Source organism: Garra rufa, chromosome 8 (genome assembly GCF_049309525.1).
Source record: "Garra rufa chromosome 8, GarRuf1.0, whole genome shotgun sequence".
Lineage (NCBI taxonomy): Eukaryota > Metazoa > Chordata > Actinopteri > Cypriniformes > Cyprinidae > Garra > Garra rufa.
This window is the reverse complement of record NC_133368.1, coordinates 17,931,125-17,949,568: the sequence shown is the minus strand read 5'-3', so window position 1 is coordinate 17,949,568 and position 18,444 is coordinate 17,931,125. Positions and strand designations below refer to the sequence as shown.

Here is an 18,444-nt window from a genome sequence, read left to right as displayed (position 1 = left end):
CACGCACACGCACACGCACACACACACACACACACACACACACACACACACACACACACACACACACACACACACACACTAACCTTCATAACCCTTCTGTCTCAGACATGAGCAGAGACAGATATCTAGCAATTTATCTCTCCATGGCATAGTAAGTCAGAAATATTTAGATTTAAAGAAGTAAAGACAACTTAATGTGTCTCTGGCTAGTACTTTTTTTCCTCTTTTTTAGGTTTTTGAAAACAGTACTGTGGAGTTGTAAAAACAGCAACATCATTGCCCTCTACTGGTTACAAAACATCTGCTTAACTTTATACTCAAAGGCCCGGTTTCACAGACAGGGCTTAGACTAAGCCAGGATTACGCCATAGTTCAATTAGGACATTTAAGTCATTTTTATAAACATGCTTGGAAAAAAAAAAAAAAACATTAAAGGTGTGCATCTTGAGACAAAACAAAGGCACTGATATATTTTAAGATCAATCAGTGCAATTTTGTTTCAGTTGAAACAGCTCAGGCTTACATTTTAGTCTAGGACTAGGCTTAAACCTTGTCTGTGAAACCGGGGGAAAGAGTGCTTTTAAGTCTCTATTATTCCATTTTTTTTGTAATCAAGATGCTGTTATAGTTTACAGTTTTGTTTATAATAACAAAATGTAGTATTTTTGTTTATTTTAACTAGTTCAAATCAAATTAGTTTTAAAAACTTTTTTTTCATTTCAGTTAACCTTTATTTTATTTCAAGTACTGTAGTTAAATTTAGTTTTAGTTGACTATGATGCGTCAGGCTGTATGCGATATTTAAGAGTGAATATATTTACATGTATTCATTTATTATTGAGGCTTTTATCTAAAGTAACTTGTAAATGAGAAACATTAAATGAGAAATTGTTGTAAAAGCCAACAATATTGATAGACTACTAGTACACAATGCCAAACTTAAAGAATAAGCTAGATCAGTACAGTAAACGGACACATTGTCAGTAAACAAATAGTAAAGGGTCTGACAGTGTGCAGGCTGAAACTAGTCTGACTAATAATACTGAACATGTTAAATTTCTGCTTGGTGCTAAACTGAGCATTACTGAAGAATTACTGGATCAGTGATGATTGAATCTGCCACTTAAACAGTGTTTCTCTTACCATTGTGGAGCCAGGTGAGCTGAGGCAGTGGTTTGCCCTCCACTGAGCATTGCAGGATGAAGTCTTGTCCCTCTGATACTGAACAATTCTTCAGAGAAGAGCTGAACACTGGGGGCTTTGCCTCCACCCCCACCCCCACGCCTACAACACACACGCACACGCACACGCACAGCCATACACAAACACAACTGAGCATCTGAAATCAATTGGTTTTACCAATAGGTGGCACTGTCACACTAATAATAATAATACTAATAGTAATAATGATAATAATAATAATTATTATTATTTTAAAAAGATGCATTAAACTTATCAAACTAAGGTATGAGTGAAGGCATGTATAATGTTTCTAATACATTTCTAATGAATTATTATACTTAATTGGCAATCCATATCAAGTAGACTGGTAGGTTCTTACGTTTAACAGTCAGGCTCCAGTGGGCCACAGTCTTTCCTCTTTTGCTGGCAGCAGTGCAGCCATACTGTCCAGTGTCAGTTACGTGAGCGCTCTCCAGGCATAGGACATGCAGACTGCCCTCCTGTCCCGTGCTGACGCCTGATCTCTGTCTGAGAGAAGCTCCATCTTTCATCCAGCTCACTGTCGGCGCTGGAGTCCCAGACACTGAGAGAGCACAGGGGCAGATCACTCATTTAATAACATCTACATAACTCTGCAACCCAAATAACACAACTTTGCACAATTTGTTCAATTTGTTTGTTTAATTTGTATATATGTGTGCCCCCAGCAAAGAACCGGCTGTTACGTACATTGTAAAATATGTAAATATTTAAAAGATTACTTATTATGGAAATAATATACTAGAAAAGAATATACTTAAATGAGAAGTCCACATACTTGTTTGGGGTATGGGGTATGTCGAAAAACTCCCTTTTTTAGCCTTTTTTACCTTTTTTGTAAAGAATGTTTGAACTTTGCATGTTCACTTTGTAAACACAGGAATACACAGCGTTCACGCAAAGCTAGACAAGATGAGCATTTGAGGTTAAAAAGTATAGAAATTGTCAGTTTAAAAAAAATGAGCAATCGTTTCGCTAGATAAAAACCTTCTTCCTCAGCAGGGATCATTTAAAGCTGCATTGAAACTGCATATTGAAACTTCAAACTCGCAGTCTTTTCCTCAAAAAACATAATTTCTTATCAACTGAAGAAAGAAAAACATGACAAGGGACACAAGGGGGTGAGTAAATTATCTTTAAATTTTTGTTCCGGAAGTGAACTTGCGTGCAAGCTCAATGTAATGTTTCAGACACTTAATTTTAATTGCAATTAAATTAAATGTAATAGTTTATTTATTTTAAAATGTATTTATTTTAAATAACACACTATAGCTAACATTATAAATACTTTACATGTGGCTTAACATGTTTGTCAACACATCAAAATAAGCTAAATTCTTTAAATTATTACTAAAACATAATGATTTAAATATACTTAAAAGTAATTGTATTGCATATTCAATACAATTTTAAGACAGCAGCAGTTCACATATTAGCTGTTTTGAAAAATCATTATCAGGACCAGAGCTAAATAACCTGCAACTCTATATGTTACCCTGGACCACAAAACCAGTCATAAGTAGCATGGTTATATTTGTAGCAATAGCTGAAAACACATGGGTAAAAATTATTGATTTTTCTTTTATGCCAAAAATCATTAGGATATTAAATAAAGATCATGTTCCATGAAGATATTTTGTACATTTCCTATCGTAAATATATCAAAACTTATTTTTGTTTAGAAATATGCATTTCTAAGAACTTCATTTGGACAATCTTAAAGGAGTTCAAAAATGACCCTTATGATTGGTTTTGTGCTCCAGGGTCACATATTTTATTCCAGTCACTTCAGTTCATCAGACTCACCTTGGCATTTGAACGTGACCTTTTCACCCTGCACAACCTCTTGGCTTTGAGGCTGGGAGTCAAAACTGGGCGGAGTTTCTACAACATCCATTTTGCTCCCTCGGGTTTGTCGGTGGGCATCTCTTCTGTTCTCCAGACGTGATGCTTCAGGAATCTCTTCTGGAGCTCTAAATGTATCTGAAGCTCTTGCTGTGCTTTGTGACTCATTCTTTACAATGTTCTGACTTCTTACATTCACAAAGTTTGATGTCTTTTGACCAGCTGGTGATCTTCCATCTGTGGACTTGCTGATAGATTGTGAGGATAGCGATGCTGTTATTTTTGATGCCTCCATTCTGGTGACAGGAGAAACACTGGCTACAGTGGTAGTGGACATCGGTGTGTGTGTCTCTGTGACTGCAGTTCGGACGGATATGCTGGAAGTTTTCTGTTCCATGTCAAGACCGTTGGTGCTGTGCTTGACCACAGATGGTTTCGAGAGATCTTGAGATGGTTTGGGAATGCTTTGGAAAGAAAGATCACAAACAGTCAAGTGAACAGGCATTGCTGACTGCAAAGATGCACTAGAGCAGGAGTTATTTTATTGTAACTTGCAAGCTGTAATTAAATAGCCTAAATAAAAGCTTCTCACTTACGTGGATGCCTCAGTGTATCCATCTGCAAAAGAACAACAGAATAAACTATGAGAACTTTAGAATCTGAACTGTGAGCTGTTTAGCTAAACCGGATATTAAGACATTAATGAAACCCATATTACAGTAGTTATTGCTTTGACATCTGTGGGACATTCTGTTACCAAGGACGAATTACGGTCTAACAAGGAACCGAGACACCAGCCTCATTGGTGGGCCTCTCTGGTTGCAATTGTGAGATGTAACATGCAAACAATTATTTTCAAATTATGAGAAATAAAGTCTCGGAAGCTGTGAGATATAAATATTTTTTTTAATAATTCTTCATTTACAAAATACTTTATTCAAATCCCCTTATCTGTTTCTCTATCCTTTTGTATTTGCCTACCTTGAACAATGAGTTCAGCGGTTGCAGAGGCTTTCCCGGCACTGTTGGCCACCAGACAGGTGAACACGCCAGCGTCCTCTGAGCACGTGTGCCGAATCTCCAGGAAATGCATTCCTGACCTCTCAAACATGTTAAAGTGATCAGACTGCTGGATCTTCTCCTCTCCCTAAAAGGGGAAACGTAGTGCATAAATAATTTATGACTCAGCCTGCACTGTAAAAAACAACCTATAGAATCTACTCAATAAAATGGGGTAAACTGGTGTAACAATTTGCACTCAGTTTGTTTGGGTAGATTCTATCCTATATATCTGAGTAAAGAATACCTGAATTTAAGAATCTACTCAATAAAATGGGGTAAACTGAGGAAACAATTTACACAGTTTGTTTGGGTAGATTCTATCCTATATATCTGAGTAAAGAATACCTGAATTTATCAGCTAAGAAAACAAAAAAAAAAAAGTAGGTAAAGTCTACACAGCAAAAAGCGCAGTATTAAATGAACTCTCCCGGGAGTTTATTTGAGTCCATACTCAGAGTGTTAAAATCAACACTGAAGCAGTGTCAAAGCTAATCAGGAAATTAAGTGATTCATTGAGTGGTGATTGAAAATTATTGAAGACACCAAAATTTTTATGTCACCATTATAGTGGTCAGTGTTAGCATTAGTTGGGCTCTTTACCTGTAGCTCTTTAGCATTAAGTTTTGTTTTGCTGTTTAGTTAAACAAGCTAAAGAGCAAAAGTCATGCAGTGGTGATAATTCTGGTTTAAAATAAGCTTAATTTGAGCCACTGAAATCTTGAGAGTGCAGTCTTTCAGTTCTATATCCTTTATTTATTACAACTGCTTTGAGGTTTCACAGCAGCAAAAATAATAAACCTTTTTTTTTTTTTTTTTTGATTGGCCTTTTTACAAGTTCCTCTGATCAAATTTTTTAAAAGTTGCTCTTTTAGGCACACACAGACATCAGGAATCAGCATATGAATCTCAACAATGGTGACAAACAGCATATTCAGAAACAGATCAACTCTAAACATCACGGAAATCATCAGCTCATAATTTATTCATGCCGCAATGCATGATGGGAGACACAGATGAGTTTTGATTGGCTACAACATACGTTTTTGATGGTCACCATTGTTGTGATTCTCATGCTGATTGTTGATGTCTGTGTGTCTATTTCTAAAGTACGTGCATATTTTTTGTCAAAATAAGCTTCAAAAACACCTCTCTGATTAATCTAGCGTAATTAATAAATAAAATACATCTCTGTAATTCAGGTCACATTATGACTTTGTCAAAGCATGTTCAACATCACATAATCTAATTTCTCCAGGTTTGTCTGATCGTTATAACTCAATTAGAGCACCCAAACAAAACCTACTGTTAAGAAGTAAATGGTAAAGAGCTAAACTAATGCTAACACTGACCTCTATAATGGTGACTTACTAAATTAGATTTTCTCCTTTTGGTGATTCTGCTTTTTAACATCAGGTCTTTAATAATGGTCAATAATCACTCAATGAATCACTTAATTACCTCAATAACTCTAACACTGCTTCAGTGTTCATTTTAATACTCTTGAGTATGGACTCAAACTATTGGGAGAGTTCATTTAATACTGGGCTTTTTGCTGTGTAGACTTTACCTACTTTTTTTAGTTTGTCTTAGCTGATCAATTCAGGTATTGTTTACTCAGATATATAGGATAGAATCTACCCAAACAAACTTTGCAAATTGTTACATCAGTTTACCCCATTTTATTGAGTAGATTCTATAGGTTGTTTTTTACAGTGTGTGATTTCAGGTACTCTTCAATTGTGTCTCACCTTATACCACTGCACCAATGGCTGGGGTCGTCCCGTGATCTTGGCTGAGAACTTACCACTCTGTCCCACTTTGAGATACAGCCGAGAAGGTTTAGTCACAAACTTTGGGGGACTTTCACCCCAGATACTGGGTCTGTTCTCTACTGCAGGAACTCCCAGAGATCCACTGGTGACAGAAGAGAGAAAAAATAAACAACAATTCACAATAACTCACATGACTAAATGCAGGAATACTAATTAATTCAGTTAACATGCTGTTTCTTGTGAATTTGGTCTAATTATATCTACAGGTGACTGGCAGTAAAGGCCAAAATGTTAATTAAATATGAAAATTTGACTTTCTGTAGGGTGTTTTTTTTTTATTACCAACCAGATGGAATGGAAAAATTAGTGTGATTTTAACTTTCCGATTTCTATTGCATATTCATTATAATAGCATTTTCTTCACACAACGACAATAGACAATAACTATATAAATATATAACAAAGTAAATATTAAAAAAATTAAAAAATTGGCAGGTTTAACAGGGTATATTAATTATCAAAAGGATATGGTATAATGTGTATTTCATATTCATGCATGACATTTTCTTTTTTTCAGGCAGTATGTGTCTCACCCTGCTCTGTTGGAGGAAGGAAGACTGTATTTTTTTCCTGCATTTCCTGTGTGGGATGGAAAAGGATAATCATGATACTCTAAATACAATGTATACACTTATCCATAAAGACACAGAATACATTAGAAACTTCTTTCTCTATCTCTCCTTCCTTCATAAACATAGCTTGAGCAGACCTGCTAGAACGGCTCCATATGTTTGTGTTTTTGTGAAGCATGCCGGAGGAAGTTTATTAAGCATTTATTAGTCTATAAATCAGTACAGATGTAGTGCTGCATCTCTGACTGGGGACATGTTTACCGTAGGCAAAAAAGAGATGAGAAATGCAGAATACACTGTAATGTAAACTTTTGAGTATATGCACTGTAGGGTAGACTGCATGGTAAACTGAATTAGAACAATATACTCTTTAGTGTTTTCTCTATGCTGTAATTTTACAGGGAATATGAACAGACAGTCTTTGGGAACATCTGTATGCAACTGTTAAAATAAAAATACTTTCTTTCATACTGTACATTTTGTATGACAATGCGAGACACAAGACATTGTTTTCAGAGAATATCTATTGAATTAAAGTTTTCGTACCTCAGTGGCAGTTTCTTGTTACATGAGATTTACATTACACATCTTATAACCTTAACATTGATTACTGTCCCTGATCTTTTTAGAACATCCATTTAAGATAATCCTCAGGTCCATCAAGATGATGGCTTTACCTTCCACAATGATCTCCACAGTAACCTGGCAGCTACCAGCATCATTGACAGCTTCGCATGTGTAACGTCCTCCATCGCCATCCTGGACTTCCTGGACCACCAGACTAAAGGTTCCACGAGCACTTTGCTCCATAGAATAATGATCTCCGGCTATCAGTAGCTTCCCATTCCTAAACCAGCAAACCTGGGGCTCTGGAAAACCACGCACCTGACAGAGATCACATACACGCAAGTTAAGCAATGAACATTTCAAAGAGCGTAAAATTATAGAAACACATAAATGTAACTATGTCTTTCTCTGTTGTCTCTGCATACAACCACATAAACACAGCATTAGATCAGCAGTAATTAGTCAACGCAACTGTCTAAACAAACAAGTGAGACACAGATACATTGCAAGAATCCTCTCGCTAGCATTCTTAAGTCTGACCAAAGGAAGCTGCTGGGTGTGTAAAGCAAGCCAAGGCTGTGTTCCATAATTGAAAGGTTCAGTGAGACAAATATGAACAGCATTCTGGACATGCTTAAAACCCAGTGAACAGAATCGGGAACAGCCTTCATTAGTTACTCAGTAACTGATTATCAGCGTTGCCCTGCTTATAGACCAAACAGAAGAGAGTTCTGCTACTTAATTCCCGAGAGTGCTGCACATGTGTGAGTGCTGCGCATGTGTGTGTGTGTGTGTGTGTACCTGGTATTCATCACGTTGTGGGGACCAAATGTCCCCACAAGGATAGGAATACCAGTAGATTTTGACCTTGTGGGGACATTTCTCAGGTCCCCATGAGGAAACAGGCTTATAAATCATGCACAATGAGTTTTTTTGATGAAGTAAAAGTATGCACAATCTCCTGTGAGGGCTAGGTTTAGGTGTAGGGTAGGTGTAGGGCGATAGAAAGTACGGTTTGTACAGTATAAAAACCATTATGCCAATGGAATGTCCCCATAAAACATGTAAACCCAACATGTGTGTGTGTGTGTGTGTGTGTGTGTGTGTGTGTGTGTGTGTGAATAAAAGATACTTCATACCAATTGCAGCACCTCTCTTATAGTCTTATAGTTATATGGTTATAGTCAGGGGTGCACATAAGATTTTTAGCCTACACTCTAAAAAATAAAGGTGCTTCGAAAGGTTCTTTACAGTGATGCTATAGAAGGATCTTTAAAGAACCATCTCTTTTTTACATTTTTATTATCTGAAGAACCTTCTTTCACTACAAAGAACCTTTTTTGAAACAGAAAGGCTCTTTAAATGTTAAAGGTTCTTTATGGAACCATTTAAACAAAAAAGGTTCTTCTCTTTTCGTGAAGCACCTTTATTTTTAAGAGTGTAGTTCTCATAAGAGTACCTGGAGATTTGTGCTGGTCCTCACACTACACATAGTGTGACCATGAGTATGTTCATGTCTTTCTGTTTTTAGTCATAAGGAAATTATGTTGTTTGAGGAAAACATTTCAGGATTTCTCTCCATATAATGGACTTCTATGGTGCCCCCGAGTTTGAACTTTTGAAATGCAGCTTCTAAACGATGACAGCCAAGGAAAGAAGGGTCTTATCTAGCAAAACAATTGGTTATTTTCCTAAAAATATTACAATTTATATACTTTTTAACCTCAAATGCTCGTCTTGTCTAGCTCTGTGTGTTCTCTGTGTATTCCGGCTCATTACAGTTAGGGTATGTCGAAAAACTCGCATCTCATTTTCTCCTCTAACTTCAAAATCAACATCCTATATCGCTGTTTTACCTTTTTTTGTAACGGGTGTTTGATCTTATTTGCTCATTTACTTTGTAAACACTGGGTTGGTACACTCAAGAAAATGGTTCCCTTTCGGGAACTCTACACTGCGTCATCAACGCTCTGGGGAACGCCATTGGCGAACCCGGCTCTGAATCAGTCTGCAACCAATAGGATGACGGGAGTGACGTCACCAACGTGATGACGTCATACGACCAGGAAGTATATAAGCATGTGCATTTCAAACCGGCTTCAGCTTTTGTCATTCAGCGAAGCGCTCTATGTTGGTCTGTTTGTCTGGTTACTTGCATTGCTGTTTTTCTGTGCCAGTTTGCACAACTTTCTTTTGAGCAATGTCAAAAAGGGGAAAGAAATTTGTTATGGCGGTGCAGCAGTCACACAGACGGTGTGTTCCTCCTTGCCAGCGATTCATCGTTGGTGGGGATACACACAGTCTGTGTGTTCTCTGCATGGGAGCGGAGCATGCTCAGTCAGCCCTCGAGGGGGCTGGCTGTCCGCAGTGTGAGCGCCTTCCACTGCGGGTGCTCCGTTCCCGGAAGGCTCTCTTCGAGGAGGGAGCCTTCACCAGCGTTCCTCGCGGGTCTGGCCCCGCTTCCGCTGAGGCGGAGCGGCAGCTGCACTCGTGGGGTTCGCAGCTCGATCTGCTGGAGGGTATGGAGACGGGTGATCCCCTATCTCCTTCCTCACCCGGCGGATCGGTTGATCTCCTCTTGGATGCGGAAGCCCGCACTGCGGTTTCTTCCCCCCGAGAGGAGGTCTCAACACTACTCTTGTCTTCCTCCGAGGAGGTTGACGTAGAGAGTGTTGACCTCATCCAACCGCCAGTAAAATCCCCGCAGTTTGAGGAGCTCCTGGAGGTGGTGACTCGTGCGGTAGCCAGGCTCAACTCACACCGCCAGACCCAAAAAGCTAGCGTGGCCGCTCGTGCCCCGCCAGATAGATCTAGGGGGCAGGGCAAGTCACGCTCCAAGTCGAGGGCCTCTAAGGCCAGGCCGGACCTGAGGGTCGTCCTGCAGTCAAAGAGGTCCTCGGCTAAACGGCCCTGACTTTTATGTCTCAGGGCCATTGAGGGCAGCCCCTCTCGGGGGAGAAGCGGGTCTTCCACATTTTATGGTACCCACTCTCCCTCGGGGCCCTCAGGAGACCAGTCAGCTAACCCTGCCAGTGTTTCAGGGCGCGGCAGTCTCCCGCAAACCTCTGCTGGGGTTTCCGCCCGATTTCGTAGCGGACTCAGCAAGTTTGTCACCCCTACGGGGGTCCTCAGAGCAATTAGTTCAGGTGTCGCTTGCCAGTCAGCTGTTACAGGCCACCGAATTAGTTCCTCAAACTCTACCAGAGGCCAGTCTCGAGAGGCTGGTTCCCTTAGTACATTTTCTAGCAGCGTGGAAACTACTGCCAAATGTATCTTCATGGGTTCTCCGCACGGTAGAGAAAGGTTATCAAATCCAGTTCGGCGCTCCTCCGCCTCAGTTCAGCGGAGTATTTCCTACCCTGGTAGGCCCAGAGCAGGTTCTGGTCATGGAACAAGAAGTAAATTCTCTTCTAAGGAAGGGAGCCATCGAGGTGGTCCCTCCTCAGCACAGAGAATCCGGGTTCTACAGCCGGTACTTCATTGTTCCCAAGAAGGATGGAGGGCTGAGGCCCATCTTAGATCTCAGGCTACTGAACCGCTCAGTTATGAAGCTGAAGTTCAGAATGCTTACTGTCAAGCAGGTCGTGTCTCAAATCAGGTCCGAGGACTGGTTTGTCACGATAGATCTCAAAGATGCATATTTTCATATCTCCATCCTTCCTCAGCACAGGAAGTTTCTCAGGTTCGCTTTCAGGGGCGAAGCTTACCAATATCGAGTTCTTCCTTTCGGCCTAGCACTCTCACCCCGCACTTTCACGAAGTGTGTGGATGCTGCGCTGGCTCCGTTGCGACTCCAGGGCATCCGCATACTCAACTACATAGACGACTGGCTTATCCTAGCCAGCTCAGAACAGTTAGCGGCTCAGCATCGAGATGTTGTTCTCGCTCATATGAAAAAGCTGGGGTTGAGGCTCAACGCCAAGAAAAGTGTGCTGTCTCCTCTACAGAGAACCACTTATCTAGGTGTGGCATGGGATTCGACCACGATGCAGGCACGAATGTCTCCTGCTCGGATCGAGTCGATCCTTACTGCAGTCAATGCGGTCAAGCTAGGCCTGTCACTCACTGTCAAACAGTTCCAAGTACTGTTAGGTCTCATGGCAGCTGCAGCCAACGTAATACCTTTTGGCCTGCTGCATATGAGGCCACTACAGTGGTGGCTCAAGACCAAGGGATTCTCCCCGAGGGGAAATCCATTCCGCAAGATCAAGGTCACGCGGCGTTGCCTTCGTGCCTTAGACATGTGGAAGAAACCTTGGTTCCTATCTCAGGGCCCGGTCTTGGGAGCTCCTTGTCGCCGCGTCACGCTAGAGACAGATGCATCCCTCACCGGGTGGGGAGCGGTCATGAGTGGCCGCTCGGCCTCCGGCCTATGGACCGGTCACCATCTCTTGTGGCACATCAATTGCCTAGAGATGTTAGCAGTGTTCAAGGCCTTGAGGCATTTCCTCCCAGACCTGAGAAACCGTCATGTGTTAGTTCGCACCGACAACACAGCGGTAGTATATTACATCAACCACCAAGGAGGTGTGCGTTCACGCCCCTTATTCAAGCTGGCGTACCATATCCTCCTGTGGTCCCAAGGGAAACTCCTCTCATTGAGTGCAGTTCATATCCCTGGGCATCTGAACATTGGAGCAGACATCCTGTCGAGGCAGGGGCCGAGGCCCGGGGAGTGGAAACTTCACCCCGAGGTGGTGAAGCAGATATGGAGAGTGTTTGGCCAAGCTCAAGTGGACCTCTTTGCGACTCAAGAGACTTCGCAATGTCCCCTTTGGTACTCTCTAACGCCTCCAGCTCCACTGGGGCTGGACGCTATGGTACAGACCTGGCCGAGGCTTCGTCTGTACGCTTTCCCCCCGATCGCTCTGCTCCCAGGAGTTCTAGAAAGAGTGCGCCGGTACGGAGTCAGTCTACTACTAGTAGCCCCGTACTGGCCGGCCCGAGTATGGTTCTCGGACATCATTTCCCTCCTCGACGGCTCTCCGTGGGAGATTCCGGTCAGGAAGGACCTTCTTTCTCAGGCTGGGGGCGCAATTTGCCACCCCCACCCAGAGAAGTGGAAACTATGGGTGTGGCCTCTGAGGGGGCACACCTCATAGACAGTGGTCTCCCAGCCGAGGTTGTGGAGACCATCCTTCACTCTAGAGCTCCCTCTACAAGGAAACTTTATGGCCTTAAGTGGAAGGTTTTCACTTCATGGTGTGAAGAGCGACACGCAGACCCAGTCCACTGCCAGGTTGGTACAGTGCTGGAGTTTTTGCAGTCTCGCCTCTCCATAGGGCTAGCCCACTCCACCCTGAAGGTTTACGTGGCGGCATTATCGGCCTTCCACACCCCTCTCGGTGGCATGTCAGTGGGCAAGAACCCCTTGGTCATACGTTTCCTTCGTGGTGCACTCAGGATAAGGCCTCGGGTGGTACCCAGAACTCCTTCTTGGGATCTCGCTGTGGTCCTTGAAGCCCTCTCTCGGCCTCCATTCGAGCCCATTGAGGAGATTTCAGATTGCTTCCTTACAATTAAGACGGCGTTGCTGTTGGCTCTTACTTCTCTGAGGAGAGTAGGAGACCTTCAGGCCCTCTCAGTGGCCCCTTCATATATCGACTTTGCGCCCGGTTTGGCCAAAGCGTTCCTCTACCCTAGACCAGGGTACGTACCGAAGGTTCCAACAGCAGTACCACAGCCAGTCACCCTACAGGCCTTTCATCCTCCTTCATTCGTGGAGAACGACCATCGGAAGTATAACTGCATGTGTCCAGTGCGAGAGGATAAAAGGCCTGCGAGCACTGGACACATACGTCCACAGAGCTGCCCTGTGGCGAAAGTCAGAGCAATTGCTAGTTTGTTACGGTCCCCCTAAGAGGGGGCTCCCGGCAACTAAGCATACTATCAGTAGATGGATTGTAGATGCAATAACTACTGCTTATGAGTCCTCTGGCCATCAAGGCTCACTCAACTCGAGGCATGGCTGCCTCCAAAGCTCTGCTAGCAGGTGTCCCCATTCAGGACATCTGCAGTGCGGCGGGTTGGTCCACCCCTTTGACCTTTGTAAAGTTCTATGAACTAGACCTAAGAGCTACGAGCTCGGCTGTCCTGAGCTGACAGCGAAGGCGCTATCCCTCGTGAGCCCGAGGGCCGAGGTAGATGTTCCCTCTTGCGCTGGGTGCTCCCCAGGCAGAGATGTAATTCCACTCGTGTCCTGGCAGTTTTCCAGGCGGAGTCAATTTAGTGTTCTGGCCAGAGTTTCCAGACACTTCTCGGGTCCCTGTTGTCCGGGTGCGCCCCGACAAAGGGATTACCCTTCCTCGTGTGCCTGAGGGCCGAGGATGCTTCTTAGTCTGGCTGGTCACCAGACAGAGGCCTATCACCTCGGGGCCTGAGGGCCGAGGTGGATAACTCTCCCTCTTCGCTGGTTGCTCCCCAGGCAGAGATGTTATTCCGCTTGCGTCCTGGCAATTTCCCAGGCGAAGCAACCAAGCGTCCTGGCATACTCCCCAGGTGCTACCTGTCCCTCTACGTCTGGCTGGTCCCCAGACTGAGGTAGACACTCTCCTCGTGAGCCCGAGGGCCGAGGCAGATCATATCCCTCTTCGCTGGGTACTCCCAGGCAGAGATGTAATCCCACTCGCGTCCTGGCAGTCTTCCAGGCGGAGCTAATTCAGTCCCTCTCGTGCTGGCTGTTCCCCAGACAGAGTTTGGACTACCTTCCTCGAGCGCCTGAGGGCAGAGGTTCTTGCTATGGTTCCTCTTGCGCTGGGCACTCCCCAGGCAGAGATGTAATTCTACTCGCGTCCTGGCTGTTTCCAGGCGGAGCTATTTCCCGTGCTCTGGCCAGAGTTTCCAGGCACTAATTGCATCCCTCTTGATCCGGGTGCGCCCCGACAAAGGATTGCCCTCTCCTTGTGTGCCCGAGGGCCAAGGAGGACCCCTCTCTGGCTGGTGACCAGACTAGGGTGTATGACCTAACCTCGTGGGCTCAAGAGCCGAGGTTTACTCAATCCCTCTTCGCTGGGTACGTCCCAGGCAGAGATGTAATCCCGCTTGCGTCCTGGCACTCTTCCCAGGCAAAGCAACCTAGCGTTCTGGCATACTCCCCAGATGCTACCTGTCCCTCTACGTCTGGCTGGTCCCCAGACGGAGGTAGACACTTTCCTCGTGAGCCCGAGGGCCGAGGCGGATCATATCCCTCTTCGCTGGGTACTCCCAGGCAGAGATGTAATCCCGCTCGCGTCCTGGCAGTTTTCCAGGCGGAGCTAATTTAGTCCCTCTTGTGCTGGCTGTTCCCCAGACAGAGTTTGGACTACTCTCCTCGAGTGCCTGAGGGCCGAGGTACTTATTATGTTCCCTCTCGCGCTGGGTGCTCCCCAGGCAGAGATGTCATCCCACTCACGTCCTGGCAGTTTTCCAGGCGGAGTTCTTCTGGTCCCTCTTTTGCTGGTGTCCCCAGACAGAGCGACCACTTTCCTCGCGAGCCCGAGGGCCGAGGTATATGCCACTTCCCTCTCGCTCCGGCACTATTCCCGGACGGAGGTGTAATACTTCTCCTGTCCTGGCAGTTTCCCAGGCGGAGAACCGTCGGTGCTCCTGCAGGTAAGTATCAACGAGCACTGCCCTCTGGTTCCGGGCTGGTCCCCCGGACAGAGGTGTACTGCCTCTCTTGCCCTGGTAACCCCCAGGCAGAGAGCTTTTCCTGGCTTGATCCACCAGAAGCAGCGCTTCCCTTTTTTCTTCCCAGACAAACACCACTGGGTAGGAATTTGGAATTCTGGAGACGTGGGCATATCGTTCCCCAGAGCGTTGATGACGCAGTGTAGAGTTCCCGAAAGGGAACGTCTCAGGTTACGTATGTAACCCTGGTTCCCTGAGGGAACGAGACACTGCGTCATGGGCCATAATTCCCGCATTCCTACCGCGCATCGCTTCATTCCTGGAAGCTGAAGCCGGTTTGAAACGCACATGCTTATATACTTCCTGGTCGTATGACGTCATCACGTTGGTGACGTCACTCCCGTCATCCTATTGGTTGCAGACTGATTCAGAGCCGGGTTCGCCAATGGCATTCCCCAGAGCGTTGATGACGCAGTGTCTCGTTCCCTCAGGGAACCAGGGTTACATACGTAACCTGAGACGTTTTGTGCCATTGTTGGTTTTATTTAAATATTTTATTTTAAAACAACATATATATATATATATATATATATATATATATATTGTTGTCCGCCAAAACACTATTGTATTGTGCTTAAATAACTTAAGCTGTTTAATTATCCACTTTACTTAATTATGAATTGTTAAAGTAACGCAAAGGGTTTAATTTCACCATTCAAAACGGGATGTGACAATTTCTAAAGTATTTGATGAAGACACGTCATGATTGATCATTAGTACAGACACCTGATGTTAATAAGCAGAATCACCAAAAGAGGAAAAAAAATAAGCAACCATATAGGGGAGAGCGGGGCATAACCTAACACTTTTTGAATTTCACGGTTTATGTAAATCCACGTGGGGTTCAGAGTACAATTTTTTTATCCACGTTATTTTCACACTTGTCTAGTACAAATATATCGCTTTGTTTTCATATTTACAGTGTATACGTTTTTCGTTATTTGCCTCAAAAGAAAGGAAGTGAAACGTGACAACATGCCCCGTAGGTGGGGTACATTGTAACATCTGAGGGGCACGTTGTAACACGACCATATGACAGCTTAAAATGTTATCTGATCGAATGAAAAAAATATACACAACAAACTAAAATATTTTGTCAGTAAAATACATGAGTTAACTTTTTCAAATGAAGTAATGAAGTTTTTTAAAAAAATAAAAATGATCTAATTTTGGAGTTTGAAAATGAACACATTGCAACAATGCTTTGAATGGCCCTGATCGCAACACACAGCTGTACTGTAGTTCAAAACAAGGTGGACAAATAAATGAAACACATTTAGACATTCAGAAAAACACACTCCTCCCTCCACACACAGCTCTCATAGAACACGACACACATAAACCAGCCAAAATGCTTTACATTTCTTGAAATAATAACATCTGAACATTAAACATTGATTGTCAGCCTTTATTCACCTGTTTCTTGTGGTTTCTTGTCAAAATCCTTAGAAGTAAATAGTGTAAATTGCACCGCTAATGTCATAGAATAGCATAGTTTAATAACAGCGGGGCACATTGTAACACAGTGTTACAACTTTCCCATCTGCGCGACCGGAGATTAATACAGATTAGTGTCTTTTGCTGGTTTGCCAAGCATTAATAAACTATCTAAACTGATAAATAGCAAATTTAAGATTAAAATAAGAGCAGTTTTGTCTAATTTTAAATGAATACTAAAAACTGAAATGAAAAGTTTACTTCAGCCAGAAATGTACTTTTACTATGGTAAAATAAATATTCAGCGATATCTTGAAAAGGCTTTTGAATTTTGGCGCTCTTTTTTCTCTGCATAGTGTTGCTATGGCAACTAGTAAATACCGTAAATTTAGTTATGCTAGCGTGTGTGGAAATATTTAAACCACGTGTGTTACAACTAACCCCGCTTTAGGTTGTGCCCCGCTCACCCCTAGTGGTCAATGTTTGCATTAGTTGGGCTCTTGACCCTTAAATCTTCAATGTTAGATTTTGTTTGGCTGCTTTTACTGAGTTATATCAGCCAGACAGCCAAGAACAAAAGTCATCAAATAGCATTGACTGTACTTAAATAGCTATCATCATGTAGTGACTTAAGTACTTGACTTAGGTTTTCCTTACAGATGTCAATAGAACTGTGAACAAAAGATCTGTCAGTTTTGTCAACGGTGACCACCAAAAAACCATGTTGTAGCCAATCAGAACTCATCCATGACTCCCATAAATGAGCTGTTTGGCATATTTTTTAGTAAACCAAAACAAGCTGACTAAACTTAATGGTTTTAAGTTAAAGGACATTGATTACATTGATTTGGTTGGACATTACTATTTCACATTGATTTTCCTAATTCAATTGTGTTGTCTTAACCGAATAATTTTGAATAGATTGAAAAAATCCTTATATGTTAATAAAAAAACTATTTGGTTGTTTGGAACCACTGTCCATAATTGAATTGAGTTAGTTTAAAGAATCATTTTTTTGAGTGTACTTCTGCAGCGATGTAGGACAATTTTGAAGTTGGAGGAGAAAATGAACTGTCATGAACTGGAATACACAGAGCTAAGCAAGACGATTTGAGTTTATAAGTTGTAAGTTTATAAGTATATAAGTTGTAAAAGTTTTTAGAAAATAACGATCGTTTTGCTAGATAATACCCTTCTTCCTCGGCTGGGATCATTTACAGCCCTTTGAAGCTGCATTTAAACTGGATTTTGGACATTCAAGCTCAGGGGCACCATAGAAGTCCATTATATGGAGATAAATCCTGAAATGTTTTCCTCAAAAAACATAATTTCTTTACGACTGAAGTAAGAAAGACATGAACATCTTGGATGACAAGGGGATGAGTACATTATCTTTAAATGTTTGTTCTGAAAGTGAACTACTCCTTTATAGTGATAATAACATCATTGAACTTTATTTATTTATTTATTTATTTTAAATAAAATAATAAACAAAATAATAAAGTGTGGTAATACTATTAAATGTTTTAAAATAAAAAGGGAGTATTAATAAAAATACTATTATTTTATAGTAAACCTAAAAATAAAATAATAATATTTACTTTTTTTTATGTGAAATTTTAAACCTAAATTAGCAAACTTTTATTTTGGTGGGTTGCCAGCAAGTAAGTATATGCAATATATTCCGATTAAAGAGTAAGTAAAGAGCGTCAGTGAATTAAATGTCACATTTTTGCATTGTGCTTTGAAAACGGCAGCGAATAACCTAGAATTATTTTGATTGCGCATGCGGACCTGTGGACCACTTATGTGCACCCCTGTTTATAGTAATTTATTACTACCATGGATTGTTGGACATAGTACTAGGTTGCCCAATTCAGCTCCTGAAGAGCCAAAGTCTTCCAGACTTTAGCTCCAACTTGCTACAACACACCAGCCTGGGGTGCATTTCCCCAAAAGCATCATTAGCTAACTAACATAAGTTCCACTAAAACTATTTGTAACTAGGAACTTGCAACCATAGTTGCTTTCGGGAAATGCACCCCTGGATGTTTGTTGTAAACCAAGACTGCATTTGAAATCTTAGACATCTGACTTGTTGCCTAACAGGCAATGATTTTACAGTGTTTGCATCCGAAAGTACCTCCCTAAATTGATTTCGGACAAGCTTCGGAGGAAGTTTAATGGACTAATAGAGATTGTTGGCAATAACAAAGCAAATATTAAATTACTACAATACT

At 42.4% G+C, this 18,444-nt stretch overlaps 1 protein-coding gene across 1 annotated transcript in view; it reads right to left on the bottom strand.

The window, feature by feature from the left end:
* The window catches only part of mylka (myosin, light chain kinase a), a 126,986-nt gene that overhangs the window by 57,299 nt on the left and 51,243 nt on the right, over nt 1-18,444 (bottom strand). The window contains exons 3-10 of the mRNA XM_073845747.1: nt 7,210-7,417; nt 6,494-6,539; nt 5,877-6,042; nt 4,048-4,213; nt 3,663-3,684; nt 3,028-3,530; nt 1,548-1,765; nt 1,144-1,264 (exon numbers count right to left, since the gene is read on the bottom strand). Coding sequence (XP_073701848.1) covers nt 1,144-1,264; nt 1,548-1,765; nt 3,028-3,530; nt 3,663-3,684; nt 4,048-4,213; nt 5,877-6,042; nt 6,494-6,539; nt 7,210-7,417 — 1,450 coding nt within the window. The remainder of the gene's footprint in view (nt 1-1,143; nt 1,265-1,547; nt 1,766-3,027; nt 3,531-3,662; nt 3,685-4,047; nt 4,214-5,876; nt 6,043-6,493; nt 6,540-7,209; nt 7,418-18,444) is intronic.